The 26,961-nt window shown below is 35.9% G+C and overlaps 1 protein-coding gene across 2 annotated transcripts in view; it reads right to left on the reverse strand.

Moving 5' to 3' along the window:
- The window catches only part of PRKD1 (protein kinase D1), a 141,630-nt gene that overhangs the window by 46,321 nt on the left and 68,348 nt on the right, over positions 1–26,961 (reverse strand). For both annotated transcript variants that reach the window (XM_075711836.1, XM_075711837.1), the window contains exons 2-4: positions 23,450–23,588; positions 919–1,050; positions 23–183 (exon numbers count right to left, since the gene is read on the reverse strand). In XM_075711836.1, coding sequence (XP_075567951.1) covers positions 23–183; positions 919–1,050; positions 23,450–23,588 — 432 coding nt within the window. The remainder of the gene's footprint in view (positions 1–22; positions 184–918; positions 1,051–23,449; positions 23,589–26,961) is intronic.

The raw sequence follows: 26,961 nt of genomic DNA on the forward strand, positions 1-26,961 counted from the left end.
CTATAGCTAGGGAATCCCGTACCAGAAGGGCTTCATCCGGCACACTGGGCGAGGGTTCTGCAGAAACCGTCCGAACAGTGCTGAGTCCTGTTAGGGAAACGTTTGACAGGCGCCTTTTCCGTACACCACTGCAGTTGTTAGGGATTTTAAATGCACATCTCTTATGGTAATTTAGACCACATCCTGAAAAGAGAAATTAAAGACCATCTGATTATGGTTTATTACTGGAAAAAGCAAAGAACTTTTTTTTTTTTCTTTTTTTTAAACAACAGTTCAAACACACCACCTTTATTTTTGATTAAACTTTTTTCCTCTACTCTGCTGGTTTAGTGCCTATATTCTACAAAGTTTTAGACAGATAATGTTATGAGCTCTGAGTAGTTATATCTATAACCAGTGTTTGTTCTTTGATTTTTCAAAAATCTCTGGTCTCAAAGTGCAAGAAATTTCTGTGATCTGCATTTGGGAGGTAAGGAAGTCTTTCACTGGAAATGTTATATTCCATTGGATACAGTCTGCCAGGAGTCAAATAGTTGTAGCAAAATGAGAAAAGTTCTATTACAACCTCATATGGACTGACAGTAATTTCACTTAAATGATCTGAATTAATGTGATACAGAATTAGATACAGGCTCAGGCTCATAAGGTAAGTGTAAGACACAGAAAACCTTTTCTTAAAAATACACAGAGATCAGTCTTTTTGCACTTCAAGTTACAGAGCCATATCTAGGAGGTCTCAGAGCAGTCAAAAGAATTAGTTCATTCATCAGTTAACTATTTTGGTAGTTCTCACTGTCTCTACCTACTGTAGTTTTTTTTCTGATGCCTAACCAATTTAAGAGCAGCAGAGACAATGTGCGTAAGTGGAATGGACAGGTCTCTTCCCAAGACTGAAAACCACATCTCACTGCAGCTTACCTTCACATTTGAGTCCCTGACGCACCAGCCCCCACAGCATTTCTCCACAATGGTCACAGAAGGCTGGCGCTCGATACGAATGAACAAAAAGAGCATGGGGCCGGATTTGAAAGTCTTCAAATGTAGCAGAAGCTGTAACAAGAAGATCATTCCAAAAATGAGTAAAATGAGTAACATAACTAATATGCTTCATTTATGTGGTACTTCATTACAGAACAAAACAAAACAACTTTTGGTCACTATGATGACGAACTTTGAATTTTGTACTGGTGATTGATGACGAACTTTGAATTTTCTATTGGTCGTTACACTGTATTTTGAAGGTAAAAAGCCTGATGATATACCATCAACCAATGGTATACCATATATCATATACAACGACCACTGGAAAAAGAATAGAGCTGCTTTTACAAAGTTGCAGCAATAACTTCCCTGATAATATTTTTCCAATAAAATACAGGAGAATAATAGCACATCAAACATTTATCAGAAATTGACAGAGTTCACCCACATGTTGGAAAATTTTCAACATACTCTTTTACAGACTGTAAAGGTCTACATACATAAGATAAACTGAATATATCCAGTAAAGAAGCATATATATTTTTTTTTAGACAAATAAAGGAAAATGTATCAAAATGGGCCATTTCAGCTGACCATTTGGTATATCTTTTTCAGCAGCCTGTGTTGGTATCAGTGAACTGATCACTCAAGTTGAAAATAAGAGTTTAAAAAGAAAACACGTAATTATACACCAAATCATCAACAAAGACAAAAACTTTGCAGAGCAGTCTGGAAGACTGCTGTACATTTCCTGAAGTACCAACCCTTCCAAAGTGATGTGAGCTTGCAACTAGTGTAACAGCTGCAAAAGTTACTGAGGCTAAAGGCACTAGTGTAAACTATAAAAATAAACAATTACAGTGTTTTAAGAACTATTTAGTATACAGAGGCAGCCAGTACCACAATACTTTTAAAAATATACTCTAATGAAATATTTTCTTTTCTTATTTAATAAGTTAAACATATATCATATAGTCTAATGAAAAATAATATCTGTCAAATATTGTTAAACATTAAGCTCATATGCAAACATTCAATGTCATTCAGACTGCCATTTAAACAGGTGATTAGTGTGCTTACTCTTCACAGATATCTGTATGAATGAACCAGGTATGTAGCCACTTAATAGAAATGCTTTGTCTCCCAACAGAAATACATTCCTGACTTGCAACTGAGAGGAAAAAAACCCTTTTTTTTTAAATGGTTCAGTTCAAATGAATGCCTAAAAGATCTAAACACCCTTAGTCCCTGGCTTGTTCCTTGTGTATTAACAAAAAGAGGACCAAAAATCTGTATACCAATCAAGAAAAGATTTTTAACTAGTTAGAGTGCAGTGCCAATAAAGACCTACGCCCTGGACTCAGTTCCTTCTGTGCACAAAGATTCTACTCTTAGGAAAAACTTTTCCAAAAATGTCCACAGAAAAATGTGTTTCTAGTCTCAACCAGTTTTCAGTCTAGGGATCTTTTAACAGAGGTATTTGGAATACCATCACAAAAGTATCCAATGATTCCAATGATATCAAACCTTCTTTTTTTTTTAATTTTTATTAAAACAATCCAAATCACTTAACAGTTTGTTTAATTCAGGATTTCATTTTCTTTTCCCAGAATTATTCTGTTCCTAGTTTTCATAATAAGTCATCTTAAAAAGCTTACTTAATTCATAAAATTATAACTTCATAAAACAGTCCACCATGTTAGAACATCCCGAATCTGAAATAAAACAGTTTTATATTTATTTAACAATGTTAGGCCAGCCATTTTTTTCAGCCTCAAGGGCTTCCAAACACGTTAAGGGTACTTGTTTAAGTATGTTATTTTTATATTTTTTTTTCCAGACTACAGCAGTCAAGTTCACTACTGTTAAGGCAATGCTCACTCCGTAACAGAAATGCTGTCCTTGGTATATCAGAAAACACAAGCAAAAATGCATTTTAGATGTTGAACAGAATTTTTGTGATTTTACTTTGTCTAGGACTTCAAGTCAACCATCTTTTCTTTGCATATAGCCAGATGATCTTCTGCAATTCCGACCGAATCAAAGGATACTTTGGAAGGATCAAGCACTCAAACTTTAAAATATATTTTGATGTTATTTAAAATATAAAAATATGTATTTATTCTTCACTTGTACAAACAGAACAAAATACAGGTGTATTAACTTCCCTATTTAATATCATACTGAAGATATATCATAGGAACTAGAACAACACTTCCCCAGTAGATCATTGGTTTGTGGCGTTCAAGAAGGATTCATTTTTCTGGGCCTCTCTATCACCAGCATGCAGCCACCAGGAGGAAAAGGTCCTCAGTCACACAACAGACACCTCTATGGCCCCACCACATATGGATACCAATTGAGCTACGATAGACCAGCGGCTGGATGAGATCAAATTATAGATGAAAATCATACTGAACCTAAAGAAAAGTTGGACTGGAGAAGGAGGAGCAAGGAAAACACTTTCAGGAGTTCACAGCCATGCTGTAACCTCTCTGCATAGAAAATACATGCTAGCATCTGTGCTGGTCAGCCTACAGGTTAGGAGGTTGGATTCTCCACTGTTATCTCATATAGAAGGAGCTAACAGGGATATTTTCTGTCATCTGTTCTCCTAGAGACTACCAAGGAGTCATTTTGGGCTTTAGTAATTCACACCTCCTTCTCCTCTCACCTGGATTATGAAACTGTGATATACATGTGAAGACATGGTCTTCAGCATTTTGGAAACTCCAGCCATACAGTACGCTACAACATACCTCCTCAGCAATGCAGAGCATTATAAACATCACTAAGCCTTCGAATGTCTCTACTTGTTTCCTTGTTTTCAGAGTTTCAGTCTAAGTTCAGAGCCTCAGCCTTTCTGTTCAGGACTTCTGATTCTAGATTTTGCACAGCATATCTACCTACAGCTTTATGAATAATATTGCGATTAACATCTCCACTTCTTTGTGTAACAAAACGATCATGGAAAAGCTATGCATCTGGGAGCTTTGTCAACGATAAGCACCAAACTGGAACACCATTCCCCATAAGCTTCCAACAAAACTGCAATGTACACTTCTTTGCTATTGTGTCTCTAGTTTAAATTTGCATATAACAAATATAAAACCAAAAAGCTTACTAAAACAAGATACTTAGTGAGCATCCATTTCTCTCCAAGAGAGAAGACAAGGAAGACCCTACTATAAGACCCTCAGACATGATAACCATGAATTTTGATAACGTATATGTGAATTTTAGAGATGCAAACTTTTTGTTTACAAAAGTAGACTTTCCTGAGGTTGTTTCTAAAAGCATACAAGTAATAATCAAAGCACTATTAAAACAAGAGTGATGTGTAAAATAAAAATAGCGTCTCAATCTAGCAAAAGATTTAAGTACGTATGTAAGTTTATGCCTATTTCCTTGAATATGTACCTAAAGTTATGCATGTATTTAAATTCTACTTTGAGTAAATGACGTTTGCTGAAGTGGAAGATTGGAGAGGAGTTTTTCATGGATTTACTGGCTGGTTTTTCAAATAGCATAAACAGTGCAGTAAAAACACAACTAAGCTTAGAAAAAGCAGTAACTTCAATTTAGCTTAATAATTTAGATAATGGATTAAAAATATTTTAATGTGTCTTTATATTAAAATGCTAGTTTTTGTGAAAAGTAAATATCAGTATCTGTGCAGAAGCAAATCTGAAATTGAAACCTAGAACAAGCAGTTTTGCCTTAGGGATTTGACCATTTGCCTATCTTCCTGTGCCCTGAATTCAGTTCTATCTGAAGCTGTTAAGTGGATGGAAAGTATTGTGCTGTGGAGTGTCATTCTCTCAACTCCATTTTTGTTGTATTGGTCTATTCCCGTCCCCGCCCACCCCTTCACAAATGCTGAAGAAATAATTGATATCTTTTCCATTAATGCTGTAACTGAACCTTCCAGTCTCCCTGCAAATTAATTAATGGGTTATCATAGCTCATGCTGTTGTAATAAAAAAAATATTTCTACTCCCAAGGCAAGAAAAGTAATTCAGAAATGACTTTATTATATCTTTTGTTTAGTTCACATTATAAATATATGTGGTGTTAAATAAATACGACACTTAGCAGTAATAAAGTTAATGTAATTTTAGGTAGGCAGAAATCAAATGTAAAGAAACCTCCCAAAGTACTGAAGTTGAAGGTGTACCAGTTATTATAAACACACATGCAGTATTACATATTTAGGTTTTTTCATTTAAATGTCCTTCGATTTAAATATCCTTAAAATTTCTTGTACAGTACATGTTGCAAAACAGATCAATTTTCAAAGAAATTGCCTTTCAATGGAACCTTAAATTTTGCCTAAGTATTTAACTGATTACTGAATTAACATTGGGATTTTTTTCCCTGACAGAAAAGTAAATTGTCTGTGCTGAATTACGGCTGGATTTAAATAGCTCTGCAGCAAGCTAGGCTGTCATTTTCATGGTGAACTCAACCTCTTCTATCTGCCATATCTGCTACAACACTAAGTACGTATTGGAGTTAAAATTCAGCAGGGATGAGCTGACTGGCAAAACTGTTCACCTACTACGAACTGTGGGAACACCTGAACTATATTTCTGTGACGATAAAGGAGCAGGAGCTAGTAATGAAGGGTCCACCTGAACTGAAGGGTCCTGAAAGTCATGCTTAGAAGCTCCAGAATCCAAAGACAAAGCATGGAAAGGCAGGAAACAGTTTCAGGCAACAGTGAAGGATTGTTAAATCCTACCTTTGTACTGAGTTTTGGGGCTGGAATACAAGGAAGTGTAGACCAGCATCCCAACAAACCACTACTAGAGGACTTACTCCACAGCTTAAAGATACTCTTAGGCCACAGAGGTGGTCAGCAAGAAGTTGAACTTAACAACAAAATACTAGATAACAAACACCAATCTGTTGGTTGAAAAGGTAACTGAGGCAAGTTCTAGGATGCTTCCAGCATTATCAAAAAAAGATACCAATGGTAAAGATAGGCAGTGATAAACACCATTCTTACTCTACATTTCAACCCTCCTGGCTGAATAACTGGAACTTATCATATCATTTTATGTAATGATATATTGAAAAAGCATATCATTTTATACTGACATGATAAATATTCAAAAATAAAAGGGAGGGAGGAAAAATGCATTTTATTTTAAGAAAGCTTTACATTTGGCAAGTCCTGCAGAATACAACAATAAGAAGAATACAAAACATCATTCTTTCTCCTTCTTTTGAAACTGCTTTGGCAACATTCCACTCTGTTGAAAGGCATGGAAGTGTTTTGTGGTTTAATTTTTAAGGTAAAAATAATGGTTTTATAGGCTTCAGATTTATATGTTCTCATCAGGCTCTGCAGACAGCATTCTGTTTTCTTATAGGATTATGTTATTTCAGAGCACTACTCCCTGAAGCTAGTGTGTCATTAGAACTTGATCTGGAAGAACTATGTTAACCAGCAAGTTACACAAATCTTTACTCTGTATAAACATGGATAATTCATATTTCTTATTCTGCCACCTGTATGGCATAGTTGACTTTCTATGGCTAAACCTAGCACAGCTTAAATTTTCAGAGCACGCAATTCCAGAAGCAGTCTTATATGAATTAGGTTCTTCTTTTGAACTTCTTCCATCATCTTGTAATTTGTTACTTTTTAAAATTACATGTCTAGAAAGGCTTTCATATAACAATCAAAGTAACAATCAAAGTCTTAACTTTCAGAATACTCCTGTATTATTGACTGAAAAAAATAAAAGCTCTGCCGACGAAGAGAAAGATATGTGTATTTTTTTCAAATTAAATGGAGACCTTTCTTATTAACAAAAAGGCTCCTGTAATATGAGGCTATCCTTTTGCTTTGCCAGAGCACTGATGCTGTGAAAGCAACTTTCTGGCTGTACGTAAAATGGTGCAGTAAAAAAAGAAGGGGTTCCAACATACAACCATATCCTGAAAAACTTCCTACTCTGCAGAAAAGTTTGCGATATTACGTTCTTAATATGATACTGTTACCCTGTTAACTCTCAGGCTAACTTGTCATCATCTATTTAAGCATTCCTAGTATCATCAAAACACAGACATTGAAACTACAACAGTTTTGACAAGACTATTTCATCAAGTCCGTTAATGACTTCGCTGTTAATGGCTAGTACTTCTTGTTCTGGGCTCAGGAACAGATCTATCATTCAGCACAGCTGGAAATGAGAACAAGAAGCCACTGCAACTCACAGAAGCAAGGTCCTGCTTTCAGAAAGAGGCAAATGATTTACTGATCATTTTGAGTTCCAAGTCCAAAAGGGCTCTGAACTATTAGCAAAGGTGAGATCCTGCTACTAAGTGCAACAGAGCTTCATGTAATAGGAGCTGTCATCTAGCATCCACGCCTCTCATAGCACAAGAAACCATCAACCACATGATCAGCACTATCTTGCAGCTATGAAAAACAGACATTCTCCTGCTACCCCTTCCCATATGGAATGCCTTTAAGAGTAATGTATTCTGTTGACTTCCTGCAGGCACTTGTAACAGAGCCTTTTCCGTACAAGGACTGCTGGCATTCACCACTTTAAAATAAATATAACATACCATTATACACTATTCCACTTCAAGCACTGATTAAACCATAACAATTAATGACTCTATATGCAATTTCACTGGGCTAAGAGAAAGGAAAGTGTTTTATTCTTTTTGCTATTCCATCCTGGCAATCAAAGACAGTCGGAGTTTTCAGATTACCAAAGTCAGCAGAGCTAGGGCAGTTCATACAAGCCAAAGATTTGATCTCTGATCTCCATCTTGCAATCTCATTTAAAAATTAAACTATGATTATCAGCCCCTAATGCGTAATAGAAATTACAACTTCCTAAAATCTAGACATGTACAGATTTATGATCACTCTGTTTATTTGTTCTGCTCTGAAATAAGGAAACGGGATATGGAAAATTTGGATCTAATAAGCTTTCTGGATATGTATATGAGTACTTCACCACTCTAAATTTTGCATGCAGGAAAATCTTCCTAATCTAATAAATTCTGTTTTGTTTTCCTTACCTATTATTGCATTATCCCAATGTTTTAGGTGAAAAATAGCTTAAATTATGAATGCTAACAGTTGGCAGGTAAATGGCTCTAGGAGGCAGGGATGCAGGGGGAGATGAATTTTCAGAATTGAATTTGAACTCTCAAGCAGAAGCCTGCTACTTGCTGGTACAGGCTAGTTGCAATTTTTTATAACACCCAGACTAACCAAAAGTGGCATGTCCTCAATCCTCCTATGATAGAGAAACAGGAAACTGAACCACCACCAACAATGCTGATCACGTTGTGCTTCTGCTCACGGACTATTTAGACTGGAAACACAGTGAACTTGGGGGTCTAGAAAGAGGAGGCGGAAAAGAAAGGTCCCCAAAAAGAAACAGTTGTCTCAGAAAGAAGTGGGGCTGGAAAGACAAAGGTGAAGATCCAGCATGTTACCTCTAAGCTGGAAATGGGGGAAGATCCCAGAGATCAGGTAGATGGAGGCCAGGGGATGTCCATGCATTTTGATCAATGATGCCCAAGACTAGCAGCTGCAAGCAGTGGCACAGCAGGAACGAACACGACTTTGTGCCCAGCCTTCCCTGGCCAGCAACTACCTCCTCACGGGGAGGGGCAGTGGGGAGCTAGTGGATGTAAGGCTGGGAAGGGAGCAAATGAGCCAGTGTGGGAGGCATTCAAGTAAGGTAAACTCTGACTACTGGCAATAAGAGCAGCTCCAAATTAAAAATAAAGCCTCTTGCTCCTTTTCTGTGCTCACACTGATCTGAATTAATGACATAAAGTAAACACGACTACTCTGTTACATCTTTATTTCCTCTGACTTTATTTTTTTTAAGTTCCTCACAGTTCTTTTCCAAGGCTTCTGAAAAAATCAATTGATGGAATTACATGGTCACTGTTAGAATTATACATCTCAAAAAGAAGAGGTGCTCAAAAAGAATTAGTAGCACTTGTAAAACTTACCTAATTCCTTCAAGTTTCTTTCATAAAAGGTTAAGAAAATGGTTTGTTATTTGGTGAATAAATGCTAATGGCTAAAAGTATAATTGGCATTAAAGGTACAATCTTATGCTGAACTCACTAAGGAACATTTGTGCACATGAAACTATTTCTAACACTCTTTAATGTGAATGATCTGCAAAAGTTTAGATATCTCTTAAAATTACCCTAAGAATTCATAAACATATATCATTATATACAGAATATACACAGGTGGGGTTTTTTTTTGCATGGTATCATCAGATGTCCATGGGCCCTGATGGGATGTGCCCAGAAGTGCTGAGGGATATGGCTGATGTCATTGCAAGGCCACTCTCAGCGATCTTTGAACAATCATGGTGATTGGGAGAAGTGCCCAAAGACTGGAGGAAAACACAACTCACTTCTACCTTCAAGAAGGGCCAGAAGGAGGACCCAGGGAACTACAGGCCAGTCAGCCTCACCTCGAGCCCTGGGAAGGTGATGAAACAACTAATCCTGGAAATGTACAACTAATTCTGGCACATGCTTTAATGTCTGTCTGACTAATAATGCTTTCTTCAGGTCTCAGATTTTTGATATGGCCCTATGATATGACCCTCAGAGACAAGGAACAGAAGCATGATGGTATACAACTGTTGCGTTTTCTCATCCCCACTTTAATCTTTCTAGAAGACTAGAAAAGGGAGAAGGGAACCTAAGAATGTTAAATGGATAATTTGCACATGAAATGTCCAGGGTAACACAACCTGGCAGAAATAAATAAATTATTGCTCTGAACTGTGGTTAAATTTTTTAAATGGATTGCAACAATTCAAGAATGATTCATCATGGAAACATCTCCAGTGTCTGGCCAAGTAGATCTGAAGGTCAAAAAGATAAGCAAAATGTTTAGAGAATATATTGTTGCTCCATGGAAGAGAAAACAAGTGTTCTACTGACTTAACAGGTTTACTCAGGGTTTCACCCATGCACATAAATAAATGGGATTGAAATTAACATTGGGAAATGGTGATACTAATATTCCTCACTTGACATTCTGTGTGCACTTTCTGTGAGACTGACCAAAAAAGAAGTATGGTAAGAGAGAAGAACTGACAGATGAAAAAAAACACTAGAAGCATGGAAGAGACTTCCATATAAGGAGAGATTAAAAGACTGGAATTGTTTCATTTGGAGAGGAAATGAGTAAGAGCTTACAGGCTTCAAGAAGAGGAGGAAGACAAAAAAACAAACCAGGAAACAAATGTAACCCCCATACTATAACCTTCTGCACCAACAATACAGAGTTGTAAGAGTCTTCACGTCCTAAGAAGCAGGCAAGCTCTCCAAACTTCTTTTTGGCAACAAGTTACACCTTAACTAGGTTAACAGAAATATTCTTGGGGCCCCTTTAAGAGCCGGTGTGAGCCAGATTTCAGTCAGAACGACAGTGTCTCCAGGCTTGAGTCACACTACCATCCAGATATAAAAAACAGCTGATTGCAACCTGTGGCAGTTCCTGAGTCTCCTCCTCCTTAGTTTCCATTTGAAATTGTTACATTCCCCAAGGGAAGGAGGTTTGCTTGTTTGTGCTCAGAGCTGCTTTAGCTACAAACCTCAAGCACTTCCTAAAAGAAGATGTGTATCTTACAACAAAGGGTTGCAAACATCATTTATTGGAAATAACCATGAGACTGTGTATTACTATTTGCCCTTTCAAAATTCCAAAGCCAGCAGTCAGCCAAAGAAAGTAAATTCGATGAGTTTAATAGTGATTTTTTTACATAAGCCATATTTAATTTGAAACCTACTGGAGCAATGAGTTACTGAGACCATGAATTCAGAGAGACTGAAAAAGTAGAGAGATTCTCCAAACATGTTTTTTCCTGACATATACTCAAGTAGTGTAGAATACACTGTTGACAGGTTAACAACACAACTCGTCTAATGGGCAAGTTATTCCAAGTGGGTTACCTTTTATTTTTTATTATGCTCCTCTCTGAATCATTTACAGCTACTCTCCATTCAAGACTGACTACTATCAATTAACAGATACACAGATATAAATGTTTGGTCAAGCATGTATTAGTCAAAGAAACTGTCAAACAAAGTATCAAATAAAAATCTAAATGACAAATCAAAGAGTTTTCTGCTTAGCCTAGGCAAGGCTTGCTCCCCATTACACGTTGTAGCTAGTGAAAATGAAGTGGGAGAGGTAGTTATTTGATGGAAGGGCATGGAGTCTGGTGAAGAATCGAGAAATCTTCAAGTTTTGGCAGTTTTATGATTAGTATCTGTGTTAGTAGCAGCAACAACTGAAAGAATATGAAAAACCGAGAAAAGGAGAAAGAAAATTTAATTGAAGCTTTCTTACTCCCATACTCAAAAAAGATGATTTAAATTTTTTAGAGGTGAACCACTTTTTTTCTAATTTACAACTTCAAGTGAACTTATAGCAGTTGTCTCCAAAGTGGGGTGCATACACACCTGGGTGTGCACAAGACAATCCATTAGGGTGCAGGAAGAAAATGTTAGAATTTCAGCAACACATTTAAGTTATAAATAAATAAATATACATATGTTAGGGGTGCATGCTCCAAAATTTTTAGTGATGGGGTGCACAATAAAAAGATTTGGAGACTGCTAATCTGTAGGACTTTGCCAGTCCTCCTTTAAGAAAAGTCAAGTGCTATTAAAGACACACTCTGTGAAATAATTTATAGCCATGTCCAAGTTTCACACATCACAGAGTAAGGAAAGACTAAATAGATCAAACAAATTTGTAAAACAGTAAACAGAATTGATTCATCCCTTGATGGAAATATGTTTTGTACTAACATGCACTTTTGCTTTCTCCATCAATGCTTTTTTAATTATAAGCATTTCATATTGATTCAGAATGCTAATCAGATGATACCATCACATTAAAAGTCCAAATGAGCATAGAAATATCCATTAAAATATAGGACAATGTACCACAGACTCCAAGTGTCATTCATCACCTCAAGTCTTTTGAGAAAGGATCAGCTGAAGTGGGGGCTGCTGAAGTATACTACTTGAATAATCTATTGAGCTACTGTTACTAAGTGGGTTGAGTTACACTCAGTCAGAATGATAATACCTAAAATCTTTTAAAGAAGGGTAAATGTGATGTGTACCATATTAAGAAGACTAAGTAAAAATGAATAAGAAAGGAAAAAAAAAATTCCTCGCACAAGTGAGAATTTTAAGGAAAATAAGGGTTTTTTTTTTTTAAGTTCAGAGGTTTTAACATATCTACCTACTATATAACATAAAATGAACATCAAGAATTAATTAGATCTACTTTAGAAGCTGACAGGCATTTTTTTTAATGCATTAACTGCAATGAATGTAACTGTAATGAACTGTAATAAACCTCAATCCCACCTTTCTTGGAAAGCTGGCTATGCAACTTATTGATGCATAATAATTAAAAATCATGTAATTGCTTGTTCTACCTTAATCATAACAACACAGAAAACTGAGGTTACCCCTGTTAAACTGCTGTAACTTGGCAAATGTTTCTTTTCAGTGAAATCTTCTGGTAAGGATGCAAAAGCATAAGAATGACTGGATCAGACAAAAACCTACTAAGCCTGGAATCCTGCCTTTTAAAGAGGAGTTCCCAAATCAGCATCTGGTGGCATTTCCCCAGACCACCACCTCAGATGCCCATGCTTTGCAGCAAAAGCATTCTCTGAAGCAGAGAGGAGGTCATAAAGGCAGATGACACAAGGGGAGTGACATTAAGTGTTTTCTGTTTTGTCTCTACTCCTTTCTTAAGAATTCCAAGACTCGTATTTGCTTTTCTTGACTAGTACTGAGAACTAAGATGACATTTTCATATTGTCACTTGAACGTCTCAATTTTTGGTAGTATCAGCTAACTCCAAGCCCCTTGTTATACAGATAAAAATCAAGAAATTCCCCTGACACTTTATATTGATCTATACTGAATTTCATCTGGGGTGACACTGACACTTTACTAGTCATGCTTTCCAGATCATATATGAATGTATTTAACAGCACAGACCTAAGAACCTCTGCTAGTGACCTGCTTCCACTGTGAAAACAGCATGTTTTTCTACCCTTTGTTTCCTAAGGCATAAATAGTTATTTATCCATTTGAGCATCCATCCTTTCATGAAAGCATAGCTTCTTTAGAGCCTTTGAAAAATAAAGTGTTTATATGACTTCTGGAAAACCAAGTATGCTATCTCAACTGAACAGAAAACTTGATATTTTCATTAAACAGCATACAAATAAATTGAAAATGCATTATCTCCAAAAATTAAAGACAATTAAAGGTGTACAATGCAGGATGTCTGATCTATTAGCTTGCAGTGGAACAGTGACCTCTCATACAAAGGTCCTGTCCTGAAAGAAGGATTTGTGTAGCTTCTCTCAAAGAAAACCCATCTTCCCTACCAACAGTATTTTCTCCCATATTTAGTTTAATTTTTTAATAAATACAAAATTACATCATTTATTATCACCAACTAATCAAGCTTTAAAAATGACATCTAAAATCTTGACATGAGTGAGAAATTACTGGAGTTCAAAAAGCTGAGTTAAAAATGTAAAGGTAATTTTGTTCCTGTGAAGAAATACACTAACTAACATAGCCAAGACGACACCAAGAGGATGCTTTTCAATCACAATGAAGCAAAATCACAAACTGTGACCAACTATATAAGTACTATAAAATGATGTTCAATAACATCATAATGTTTATCTTAAGCAGCTGGCAGTAGAACTAACATTACAATCCAGTTATATGTTGATATATGGCATTTACTATAAGTGTATAGTTATCCACAGCTTTTACTCAGTTCAATATAATTTATCATATACAAGACAGCATAAAGTGTACTGAATCCAAATAAAATGTCCACATCTAATGATCAGGTGGTGTACCATCTATGTGATATTAAAACAGAAACAGCTTCTTAACAAAAGCAGTGGATCAATTCCTGCCCTCATCAGCTCAGCAAGGGAACATAAAATAGCTGCTATTTGACTTTGTTGCTTCAGAAATCCTGCCAAGTTGAGTACAACTACTCACAGCAAGCAGATGAAGTACATTCCACTAATTTACACAAGATGCTAACGTTTCATCGTCTGCCTTCCAGCAGTGGGCAAAAATCTCCTACATCCCAATGTAATTTTGCTCCAGTAAAAATAGATAGAATTTTTATAAGCAAACTCATATTAAAACTGTAAATATAAAATTGTTGTTTGCTCTATATAACATGAAAAGACTCGGCAAATTTACACAGCAGTTTTTAATAAACTTTCATGAACAAGGTATAGCATAGGACGTAAAACTATGCTGGCAAGAACATAAGTCTGAAGGCATCTAAAGTAATTGTTTCCATGAAGTCCTCATAAAACAGAACTCAAAGAGAGTCAGAGTATAGAAGTACTCTCATTTGTCAGCTTGTTCTCTAGAGCCTGTGCCTCCATTTAAGGGAAAAATGGCAAATATAGTTCACCCAAAAAAGGTCACAAATACACAGATGAAGTGGTGGTGATTGCATCTACAGATAGCTTCAAATAATAACTTCAACACATCCTTCATTTTAGAAAGGGGTTAACTCATCTACAATCCAGATCTCATGTAGTAACTTAATGCAAAAACTTCTTAACTATTTAACTTCTCCAGAAAGAAAGTGTATGAAGGACTGTACCTCTTGATCATTAATACGTCTTCATTGGTGTTAACAAATGGCAGTTGAAATAAATTTTAAAGGCTAGTCAAAAGAATACCAAACAGCTTCAAAACCTAGGACTTAAGCTTAAAGAAGCGAATTTATCTGAGCACGCATATTCCATTTTGTTCAAATCTATTGTGAACTTCACATTATCTTATTTTGGTTCGCATTTGCATCCTTTATTTCATGAGTAGAACATGAAAGTTACCTTTTCATAGGTCCAGTTGAAGCTTGTAGCAAATACTACTTAATCACATCAAGACTGAAGAACACTTTTCAACTTAAGCTCATCTTGCATAAATTTACTTCCTTTTCTTGAGCAAAGAGTAAGACTGCATTTTAGAGAGAGAGACCCACAAAGATGCAACTTTTGGTTTCTCTTCCTTTCAGTGTTTATGAATGACTCACTACTCATTTACAGCCATCTTTGATTATAACCTTGACTGCAACTCCTGTACCTTGCTTCCTGGTTTGGGCTGCCTACTAATTTTTGAGAGTATTCTAATCAAAAGGAACCCTTCCTACAAATACAACTTGATAAAATCCTTTCTCCAAAGATTTGGATCCTTTTTCAGTCCGAAATGCAATTTAACTAAGTAAATCCCGGATTCAATGAACACATTAGTGGAGATTTCCACAGCACTAGTAAAGGACGTTCCTCTTTTGTGCCTCAGGAGAGCAGATGAACTTTTCTAACACTGTGAAGAAGAAATGAAATAGAAAATGCACAGCTAAGAAAACAGCACACATAGCAAGCAATATGTTACTGACAGGATGGTATTAGTGATACTGTTCAACAAATGCCCAGGAGTGCAGCCCAATAAACCAACTGGGTTCAACATACAAATCTGTGGTTTTAATACGTTTCTGAAGTGTCCCCCTATCTCCTATACAAACACTATCAGAATCCCATGTAGTCAACTGCAACAAAGTGTTAAAACAGATAATATTTTAAAAATACATAAAAGGAAAAAACAATGTAAGAGGTAAAAATAAAACCACATTTATGAGGGCTCATAATGTTCATAACGAAAGTTCCCTTTTCCTCTTTTAATGTGCAGTTGACTGAACCTGTAACTCAACATACCCTTTTGCTTCCACTCTCATAGTAATGCCCAACCTTTCACTTCCAAAATGCCAGAATCTATATTGGCACTGAACAACGATTCATCTGGCTGACTGCAATAGCCTGTACTTATCTCCTCTGGACCAGTCAGCAACAGACACACAACATTTGTTCAGCGAGTTACACGATTCTTACACTCCATTAAAATCCTACTGCATAAGGCACCAATGCAAAATGCAAGTAATAATGTTCATTATGAATATAAAAGCACAGCAGGTGCTGCATTCTGAGCTGATTAAATTTCTTGTGTTTCACCAGAAACCTCTAGTTCTACCACAAACTCTTTCAGTTACACTGTATGACATCTGCAGGTACAATTTTCTTCCCTAAAATGGACTGAAGTGCTTCAGCTACAATGAGCATCTCCTCTCAACTATAAATTTTGCTAGATAAATTTTTGTATCTTTCAAGAACCTGTAATATAAACTCTAGATCAGACGATAATCATATTTATTATTCCTTAAACTGCCAAGAACATAAGTACAATAAGAAAAAAAAAAATTAATCAGTGGTTGTTCAGTCTTTATAGAAGACCTTGTAATTAAGTAAACTACAATGAAAATTAGAAAATGCATAGTATTAGGATATGAGTTATTTGTATAACCCCATAGTACCAGGACTGACGATTCAACTTTCTCTACCCTGTCCAGTATTGACATTTGCAATAAAAAATGAATGCAGTGGATCAGTATAGCTTTTGACATCAGATATCAGTGCCTCAGGGGATATTTACCCAGAGCGCACAGAGTTTTCAGCAGCAAAGCTGTAGCAGTAACACTATGTTCTACTGCCTCTTTCAGACATGCCATTCAAAAATAACTGCCATAATATACCTTGAATTTACAGAACTTTAGAATGTATGATATTCTATTTAGATGTTTGTAATGTAGGCTAGAAATAAAACACTTCAACCAGTTCAACATAAGCATCTGAACATATATTGCATTACTTCTGTCCTTCCCACTACTCAAGTGCTCAGTATCATCCACTGTAGTGCTCAAGGCCAATCTCTCCTGTTTTCAGAGGGTTTTTCCCTACCTTCAAAATAAATTTTCAAGGCATATCCAAATTATTAAGTATCATGAAAAAAATTCTTATGGCCCTGTATTTAGGTGGACTTTTTTTTTTTTTAATTAAAAGGGGAGATAACCCATCTTCAACTAATTTGTGATGCACTATTGCCAAAATCTATAACAAATTTAAACTATGCCTGAGTATATTTCAATAAAAAGACCTGTCTGCGTTAGTTTGAATACTTCCCCGAACACTACAGACTGTTAATACAGTTCTTTCTCTTCTCCAGCATTGCAGAACTGGGAATGCTTTCCTCCCCACCATGACACAGGAATTTTAACATTGCAGAAATGAATTGCTGCATTTAGTTAAGGCTCATCTGTGGGAGGACACTGATGCTCTTGAGTATTTACAGAGGAAATGCACTTAATTTCTTGTATAACTTGAGACATCTGACTGAAGGCTTTCATTTGTAATAGTGTAATCATGAGTCAGGCCATGACATATTACAAGTTTCATTTGCTGTCCTTTGCATTTAGAGAGAAAGTCAGTCTTCTGGGCACCGTGTTGTCTAGTGAAAAACACTGAACTGTTAGCAGACGAGTCTAACTAAATCCAGCAATTTCTGCAATTTTAAAGTTCATGTGCAACTTGGGGAGGAAATCATTCCCAATTCTATAATATTAGAACAGGTACTGCATGGCTGATCTTTTACTTACACTTGCTGTAGTGTTTAGGAGCTGGTATTACACCATGTCAATATAGAAAACATGTCTTAGCAATTACTCTTCACAAGAAACTCCTGCAGCAGGACAGGAGAAAGGCTGAAAGCAGACACAAGTTGATGAAAGCTGGGATTCCAGCTTCAGGAAATCACACTGAGGAACCTGGTATGACAATGCAACTGAAAAGGTGGAAAACAACTGACCCACCCTTTTTCTCGGGTTTCAGCTGTTAAACTCCTTGAGATATCACCAAGTGATGACTGAGTGGTCACCACTCCTCCTCCTGTGGCAAACTTATGCTGTTGTCAAAGTTTCATAAGATCTCTTTAAATAGCTAGGTGGGTAACAACACAGGTTATTCAGAGGTTTTTGTTTTGTTGTTGATGTTTTTAAAGTTGATTTCAGTGCTCTATTAAAAAAATCACAACCATCAGTCTAAGAAGCAGCTCACATCAATTAACTACATCACTTTAAAACCTCATACTTGCAACTATACTAGCAGAAAAGCATTTATGTGTGTGTAATCTACTAAGACAAGTTGCATGAAGCAGTATGAGGAATGAAATGGTATTTTTTGCTGAACTTACAACATCGTAATTGGCAAGGGAAAAAAAAGTCCTCAACTCCAGACCTAGTACTTAAGCAGTTGTTCTCCATGAAGCCCCATATAATTTTTGGATTGTTGAAGTAGTACCAGAAGAAAACACTTGTCATTTTTGGAGAAGAAGAGGGAAGAAAATTTGTAAATAAAGTTTATTAGTCTGTAAGAGGAGTTGTGACAGCTCACATTTTTTTTCCCAGTACCTAGTAGAGTAATAAGCAACAGAACTGTTTGCCTTCAAAGCTCAAATTTGGATAATCTTTTTATGATTTTATTTTAAACAATTAATATATCATTAAACTCCTACAATTTTCTTTGGGGTTTTGTTTGTATTATCTAAGAACCTTACAATCTTACATGCCAGAAAAGACAGTGTATCTGAAATAAACACCTATTTAGATTTACAGCATAGTGTTCAGAAATGCATTATGCTTTTCTTGAGGATCTAAAGGCCAGAAAGTAAGAGATAACAAATTTTTCTGATTGCACATGCTATTGCAATAGTTTCTTACATCCTTTATCAGTATTTAAGGTGCACATATTTTAAATTAAAACATTTTCTCTTTGATTGATAGATCCGCTATTAAATACTTGTTTAATCTGATACTCAAATATTAAAACAGTTTTGGTGCAAGCAAATGAAATACTTTAAATATCATTTCCTGACTGCTTTAGTCTATTCTATCTGAATGGTCTTTCTAATATTTATAAACTGCTACCTGATGTAAAATCCTTGGCATCTGTTTAGGTCATGTGCAAGAAATGTCATTTTTATGCAAAGTTCTAATACGGTGTGAAAGATTTTATATAGTGATGTTCTGAAATTCCTGAACTATCACTGGCATAAGTGGTAGGCATAAAGTTAAAGAACCTAAAAAGTGGCACAGATAACTTAAAAACCAAAAACACAAACCAAAAAAACCAACAACAAAACCCCCCAAAAAACCCCAACCCACAGCCCTTCTTGTCCGGAAATGTCTTTATTTGTAGCAAAAAGACTGGAACATCAAGTCACTAGTAGCCAGAGGATCTAGAGATATATTTTCATGATCTGTGGTGATACAATAGCTTGATAAAGGTTAACTGAAATCATCCTTACAAAAAACATTTTTTGAATGAAAATACTGACAAACTGTTGCTAAAAGACATTAATTCTCTGTCTCAGTTTTGTTTCTTAAAACATAACAGGAGTGAAAGATACAACTAATACCCTACATAAATCAGCTTCCTTACTCATGTGGGCATGCCCACCAAAGCAGAATAGTTCAAGAGCAGAGCACTGACTCACACAAGAACTTGGGCAACGGAGAGAAAAGAGAAGGTGAAGAACAATGAAAAAGGAGAACTAATATTTATACCTGTTACAACACAGACCTACTTAGAGCATCTGAGGTACATGCTTGTAATCTCTTCTGTCCTGTTTCACCATATTGTGCTATGATGATTTCCACAAGATTAAGAGAGAATACCATTTGATTAAATATGAAGGAACAGTAAGCTTCACCTTCTTAACTAAAGCAGCAAAAGGAAGACGAGGGAAAATGTGGTCCTGTTGCTGAATGCGACAGGAAACCTGATGACAAAGGCTAGAGAAAAGGCCAAGTTATTCAATGCCTTCTTTGCCTTAGTCTTTACTGGAATCCCAGATCCGTGAGACCAGAGGGAAAGTCTGGAGCAAGGAAGACTTACCCTCAGCAGAGAAGAATCAGATTAAGGAACATTTAAGCAAACTGGACATACATAAATCCATGGGGCCTGACAGGGTGCATCCATAAATGCTGACCAATGTCATTGCACGGCCACTCTTGAGTACTGGGCACTGTGTCCAGTTCTGTACTGTGTGCAGCTCTGGCCTCCCTAGTCCAAAAGAGACACGGACTTAATCTAAATAATAATCTAATCTAAATCATAATCTAAAAATAAATAATTTGCCATCTTTTGCACAGGGTCAGAGCACACTTCTGGTATGCACCATCAAATGTATTGAATGAACACTGTGCAGACTTGATTATTTGAAAACAATATCATTACGTAGGGCACAATTTTTTAAAGTACTCTGTACTGTTCTAAATCTATTGCCTCTGAAGCTAGTTTAAAAATAAGTGCTTTTAAAAAGAATACTTTGTCAGCTTTGCTAATATAAAATACTATAAAACCATATTTATTTGCATAAGAACTAGATAACAACTTTTCATTGCTAAGGAAGGAAAGGCCCAAGGAAGACTTTCAAATCTTTTGGCAGAGAGGAGAAAATGATTACTTCAATTGTTCAATAAAAACATGGAAACAAAATCATAGGCTTTGGGCCATATGGAATTAAGAAATTAGTATACCTTGCCGGAAGCATCTTAAGATTCCTCAATCCCGACTTGTAAGTAAAAAAAGCCACTTCATTTTAGTGAGGACACAAGTGACAGCTGTAGTTAAGATTACATAGATTAGGCACTCTCAAAATAACATGCGAAACAGTTTTAGCTTTAGATACACTAGTGGGTGGAAAAGGGGGCAGGGGGAGACGGGACACAAAAACCAAACAAAACAAAAGAAGATACAGAAAGAAACTAATTCTTTTACTACCTACTGCTAATAGGATGATAAAACTGAAACAAGAACTATTCTCAGGGATTAGAACTACTAATTGCTTTCAGTGAAAACAAGTTAAAATCAAGAATTAAAGACTCAGAAACGTTATGACTATGCAGGTATGATCATGCCCTATTTCCTGTAAAACTATGAAATGGTATGCAAAAAATTGTACTATACTTAGTTCTCAATATATCTTAATCTTACACATGCATTTTGCACTGTAAATTTATCATGACAAAACTCATCATGACACACCGCTACAGTTTCACAACTTTTGATACAGCTGATACAGTCAATGAATTGCAAAAGGCAAATAGTCCATCACAGAAATGATGTAAATCAGCAACAAGAAGGCAATAAACAAAGATAAATTTCTTTCATGAGTTCATCATAAATAAAACCAGATAAAATGATACAGCTGATCAATACTGTCAACAACTGTAGAACAGAATTATTAGGAAGTATCTAATAGTGCACTTTGGGGATTTACCTTTAGCTAAAATTTGGTTACTAGAACACAGTACAACAGTACTTTGTGATATTAAAAATTCTAGGCCTTCAGCCAGCAATATATACTCTCAGCTGGAGGGTGAAAGGCAAAAATACACAGATCCTGGGCAATGTAGGTATCACCCATGCTTTCACACAGTGCTGGTTTAATAGCCTTCCTCTAAATATTGCACAGTTGCTTATGCTCGACCACTTTTGTGGAGAGACGCTTCATCTAAAAAATAAAACCATAAATCCTCTAATGCTCTTAAACAGTTCTCCTTTATCACTTGCAAGTACTCCATAAAGTGCTGCTCTTGAAGATTTAAACAGCTATTTGCCTCATTTTGGTGAACTGGAAGATATGTGGTCTCCATTTCAAAAGCATATAAACAGAACATCAGACAAAGCACTAAGTTCCTTGCTGATTTTTTTCCACTGCATCCGATTTACTGATCTGGGTGGTTATTTTCTGTGGGAAATACGAAATAGCAATTACTAGTATCTTTTCAAAAGGGAAAAATTTGTTTCCTGATATGGAAAGGATGAATGATGACTTACAGGAATGACTTGCATTATTCTTTATTGTACTTCCTCCTGTTCTAATCAAAGAGTATGGAATAGGGTCCTGTACAAGAAAATTACTTAAAAGCTCAGTTGTCTTAGATTATGTGACCTAACCTTTACCTCCACTCTTTTCAGCATCCATTAGGACTTTGACTTTCTCTTCACTAATCCTACACTCTTCTATAGATTCATTTTCTACATTTATATGACATATGCATCCCCCTACTTTTAAGTGTCTTTCCAGATGCTCTAACTCCATGTTGCAATTGCAAAAATAAAGCCCTTCAGCCATCTTCTATTTATCAAATACCACCTTTGCATCTTTACAATTCCAGCATTCACTCTACTGCATAACCTCATAAACTTTGCACCATTCCTAGTCACATACCCCATCCCTTCTTACATCTAAGCTTTTGACAAGTCCTATTGACACCTAATGGCATCCCTGGACTTCCTCCACATTCCAGTCACATAATGTGTGCTTATTTCCTACTTCAGTTAGAGTAATCCACTCTTTCTGGCCACTCTGCTGGCCAAACATGCTCCTTAAATCCATTTGTCATTTCACTGCCTCCAAAATTTGGCCTTTCACTTCATGATTCACCCATGCTACATCTCTTCTTACATCCCTTCACCTGCTAGTCACCTTCAGACTACAATTTTCATTCTCTGGCTTTGCATGGACTTATGTGATCAAACTGTCTCCTCTGACTTTTGTATTTCCTAGGCCTAAATAGTTATTTTCTTTTGTTCCACCTTTGCACCTTCCATACCATCATTTATACCTGTCACACAATCAGCAGTCCCCTGCAAGAAGCATCCAGCACTCCTCTTGGACAGCCATCCATAAATAATATCTATTTCTATAATTTTATCTGCTTTCCCACCTAAAATTTAAGTTGTCCTCTTCCCTTCCTTTCCCAATTTTAAAGCTAAATCATGTAAGGAGTCAGAGCAGCCCTGGCAGGCATTGTTATGTAGGACTTCAAAAAAGCAGTTACTCTATTTCCAGTGGACATTTTCATGGCACTTTATATAAGGTAAAAGCTAAAAATCCTTACTTTAGAAGGAGCCAGGTCACTGTTAGCAAGAACGGCCTTGACAATACCTCCACAGGTAATTATGAACTGATTGCATGACTAATAGAAAAAATGTATACTCCATCCAATTAACTATTAAACTGTTGATACTTCATGCAAGATATGTGAAGACCAATTCTAATTTTCAAGGTACTCTGTTGATTAAGTAAATATTAAAATATCTATCGTGTTTTGTTGTTACTTGTTACATTTTGTTTCTACTGTGCTTCTTTGAAAAGGGTTGTGCTGCCACACAGGATGATTTTTTCCTCTAAAAGTGCAGAATATACATATTTCAAATTGCTTATTAAAATTAACCTGTTGCTTAACTAGTAATATGGACAAAATAAGGCTGTTAAAAAGTATACAGTGCAACAGAAAAAAAAGAATTAATAGGCGTAATATGTCTATATACATCTGAAAAAGATTTTGACCCAGCATAGGTTTAAGTCCATACAAACAAAATTTCCTTTTTCTTGAATCCTAACTGGGACAAAAATATTGTGGATGTTCTCAGTTGCAAAAGCATTTTCATTGTTTTTTAGTTACCTGACAAGACAACTTCAACGAGGTCTCCTTCTTGGATATCTGCAGCTGATTTCACCAACTGGAGAATGTTTTCAGAGGTAGGGTCATGGCGGAAAAGCAGAATTTTGTCATACATTCCGTAGAAACCACATTCAGGAAACTGCAAATACAAACCCATGAGAATTTACTACACTGTAAAATATGTAACTGTAAAATACAATTAATATAATTACATTTTGAGGGCAGGCTAGACCATTCCTCAGACTAGTATCAAACAGGGTATGTATTTTTTTCATATATGACAATATTTATCACTATATTCTGAAAATGGCTTTTCCCCCAAGCAAGTAAGCTCATTTGCCTTTCTCTTGCTCTGTGAGCAATGTGGTATCCACTGGGAAACAAAAGAGAAATAAGTGCATCCCTTAGCTATTGCTGGTAACTTTTTCAAAGACAAGTTCCTGAGCAAGGTGATCTAATTAGACCCTCCTGGAACAGGTGTTTGGTCTAGATGACCTATGGAGCTCCTTTCCAGTCAATATTATTACATGATTCTATGATGTCTCCCCAGATTAGTGCCAAAAAGATGCCTTGAGGCCAGAAGAAATATTTTTCAGCTCTGCCCAAGACACAATGCCTAAATGATAGCTCATTAGGAAATACCTATTTCTTGAGACTAAAGTTACTAGGCACATACTACCTTAAGTTACTAGATACATAAAACAATGTTTCCAAACTTAATCATAGTCATCTATTCAATGCAAAGAAGTTGGAGCTTTGAAACCAGATTAAATCTTGTTTAAACTAAAACAGACTTTAAAAAACCTCAGAGGTTATAAACTAAACTTGAGATTATTATCTAAGCAACTTTTTTTTTTTCTGCAGCACAAAAATGTGAGTTAATTTTTTTCATGATCCCAGCTTAAAGAACTAAGCTTTAGTTTTGAAAACATAGCGAAGAAACCCTTTCCCCGATAGAAAAGAATCAATTCAATTTTACATCACTGAACTACTCCATGTAATATTTGTGAGTTTTATCAACATGCAGTGAAAGAAACACAATGATAAGCATAACTCAAGAGATAAATTGGCAGTTTTTGAGGTTATAATTACTTTGAAAAGAATGCAGAATAGAAGAAACTCAACAAAAAGTACTTTAAAACAATATATTCATTACCGATTACTGGAAGCTTTGGAACCTATCCAGTATCCCAAGAAAGTTGTACTTTTTTTTTTAAGCTTTAAAGTACACATTGAAAAGAGAGACAAAATGATCAGATCCCTGGTTTGGGATGGTTTGAATGAAAGGCATCTAAATCTCTGAAGTTTTGTCTGTCTTATTCCAGATTATATCGTAAGTACCAACCCACTGCTAATCCTTGCTTAGGGAGACTACCTGCCTGAAAAAAAAGTTGCTGTATATAGTTATTCATACGGGTCTTACACTGAACAGAAACAATTTCTAGACTCTGAAACATAAAACATTCTCACAGAATACCTGCAAAATTCTGCTACAGCATATGTGTTTAGAGATGCAGCTTTTTTGGTCATGTGCACTGTGCACCACATTAAAAATCCCAGATAGATCACTTATCTGTATGAGATACTATTTCAAGGCCATTTCCTTGAGTACCTTTATCATCTAATAATGACCTGAAAGAGTTGGCAATCTATTGTACATGTACTTCTAAACAGGCATTACAATTACATATATAAAAGAGATACATATTTGTAAAACTTTTCTAGTCATCAGTTAACCATTCATATTCACAACCTCAGCTGAATGAACAGTCACAGTAACAGCAAGGTGCACTTTACCATGTTCATAAAATTGAAAATGGCTTAATATGTCATGTTCAATACGCATTTCCAAAATATTTCTCACTGATGATTACCATCTTTATGTGGACCAGAAACTTGCTCTCCAAAAGTCTGGTCTGTTGCCTTCTAAAAACATTACGCATGGTTTTATTTTTCTTAAGAGGAGCAAAAATGGTATTTCCTATTTTTATATTCCTCTGTAAAATAAGGAACACTGAATAACCTAGTTCTGTAGGTGCATTACCACTTTCAAAACTTACAGAAGCAACATCAGGTGGAATAAAATTAGTAAAGATAGATACTGAATTTTGTTTATTTAAAATAGAACTGTCATATAGGCCACACTTCTAATGGAGTTGTTAGTCAGCCAAAAGTCACTTTTTGTCATTAAATATCCAGTGAAGTAATGAAATTCTGCCATATTTGGAGGACTGCACTGCAGTCACCTTCTGCTTGCTTCATACTCTCCTTAGAAAAGTGCTTTTTGCTGGGAAGCCAGGAACCATTCTTGACTGTACACAGGCATTATTATTACTGTCTACAAATTTTAATAAAAAACATTCCATTTTTATTCAATTACCAAAAGAGATGTAATATTAAGAAACAACATTAACTTTAAGTTATTTTAAAAGTTTACCAAGAAGGTAAAATGGCAGAATTTTGGAAACAGAATGTAGACAGAGCCGATTTTCATTACACAAGAATGTGAATCTGTGCATCTCTGTGTCTTCCTGTTACTCTATAGCTATATTTTAATGCTAAAGTAATATCCTCTATCATCTTAACTAAAGGAGAAGGGGCAGAAGAGACTTAAAGTTTCAGTATAATTGAAATAAACTCCTAAATATAGTTAACAACAGTAATTTTCACCTAAGGGAGGAATTTCTGCGGAACAGTGCAAAAATCCTAAAAAAAGTTCTTTTACATGGAATATTCTTAATCTTGCTTAAAGACAACATAACCTAGGTGACATTTTCTCCCACAGTCTCAAATATGAAGACAAAATATTTCAAGTATCATATGCTTAAAATGCAGTAAATATTAAGAATTAAAAGTGTAAGAATAAGACAAATAATGCTGAAGGACCTTAATTCTCAAGGTATCATTCTTTCCAAATCTCCTTAAAATAATACACTATTCAACCTAGTTCCAAAAGCATTATTCTAGTTCAAGAACTAACTAAATTCATGGCTTAGATGTGACATAGTTACTCGAGCTTTTGAAGAAATTTGCTTTACATTAAGCATAAGTGGGAGTGAATCAAAGCTTTTGAAAGGAGATGCAATCTGAACTACAGTTACTCTCTTCATCCATGCAGGTGCTAGCATAGCCTAGGTAATAGAGAAGCAGATGACACAGGCACTAAGAAACACCCAAGTGTCTTTTAGAGCCATTCAACATCTGACCTAGCAGCGCTGAGCTGTACCTAAAAGCCTGCTGAGCTGAGCCTAAAAGCAGATGCCTGTCATGGTGCTCCACAGCTGGAGAAGCTCTTCTTTCTTCACTCCAGCACATGAGCTGGCAGCAGGCAGATTCACTCTTCTCTTGAACGTTTTAAATTTAGAACATGCATGAGAAAGTAATCCTGGTGGGATTATAATTTTAATTAAACAGATTCCTACCTTGCTACAGTATACAAGCCTGACGGCATTCAGAAGAGTGAGAAGTTTCTTTTATAGAAGCAGTGAAAAATTAAAAATCTCTTTCCAAAT

The sequence above is a fragment of the Pelecanus crispus genome, chromosome 6, assembly GCF_030463565.1.
Source record: "Pelecanus crispus isolate bPelCri1 chromosome 6, bPelCri1.pri, whole genome shotgun sequence".
Lineage (NCBI taxonomy): Eukaryota > Metazoa > Chordata > Aves > Pelecaniformes > Pelecanidae > Pelecanus > Pelecanus crispus.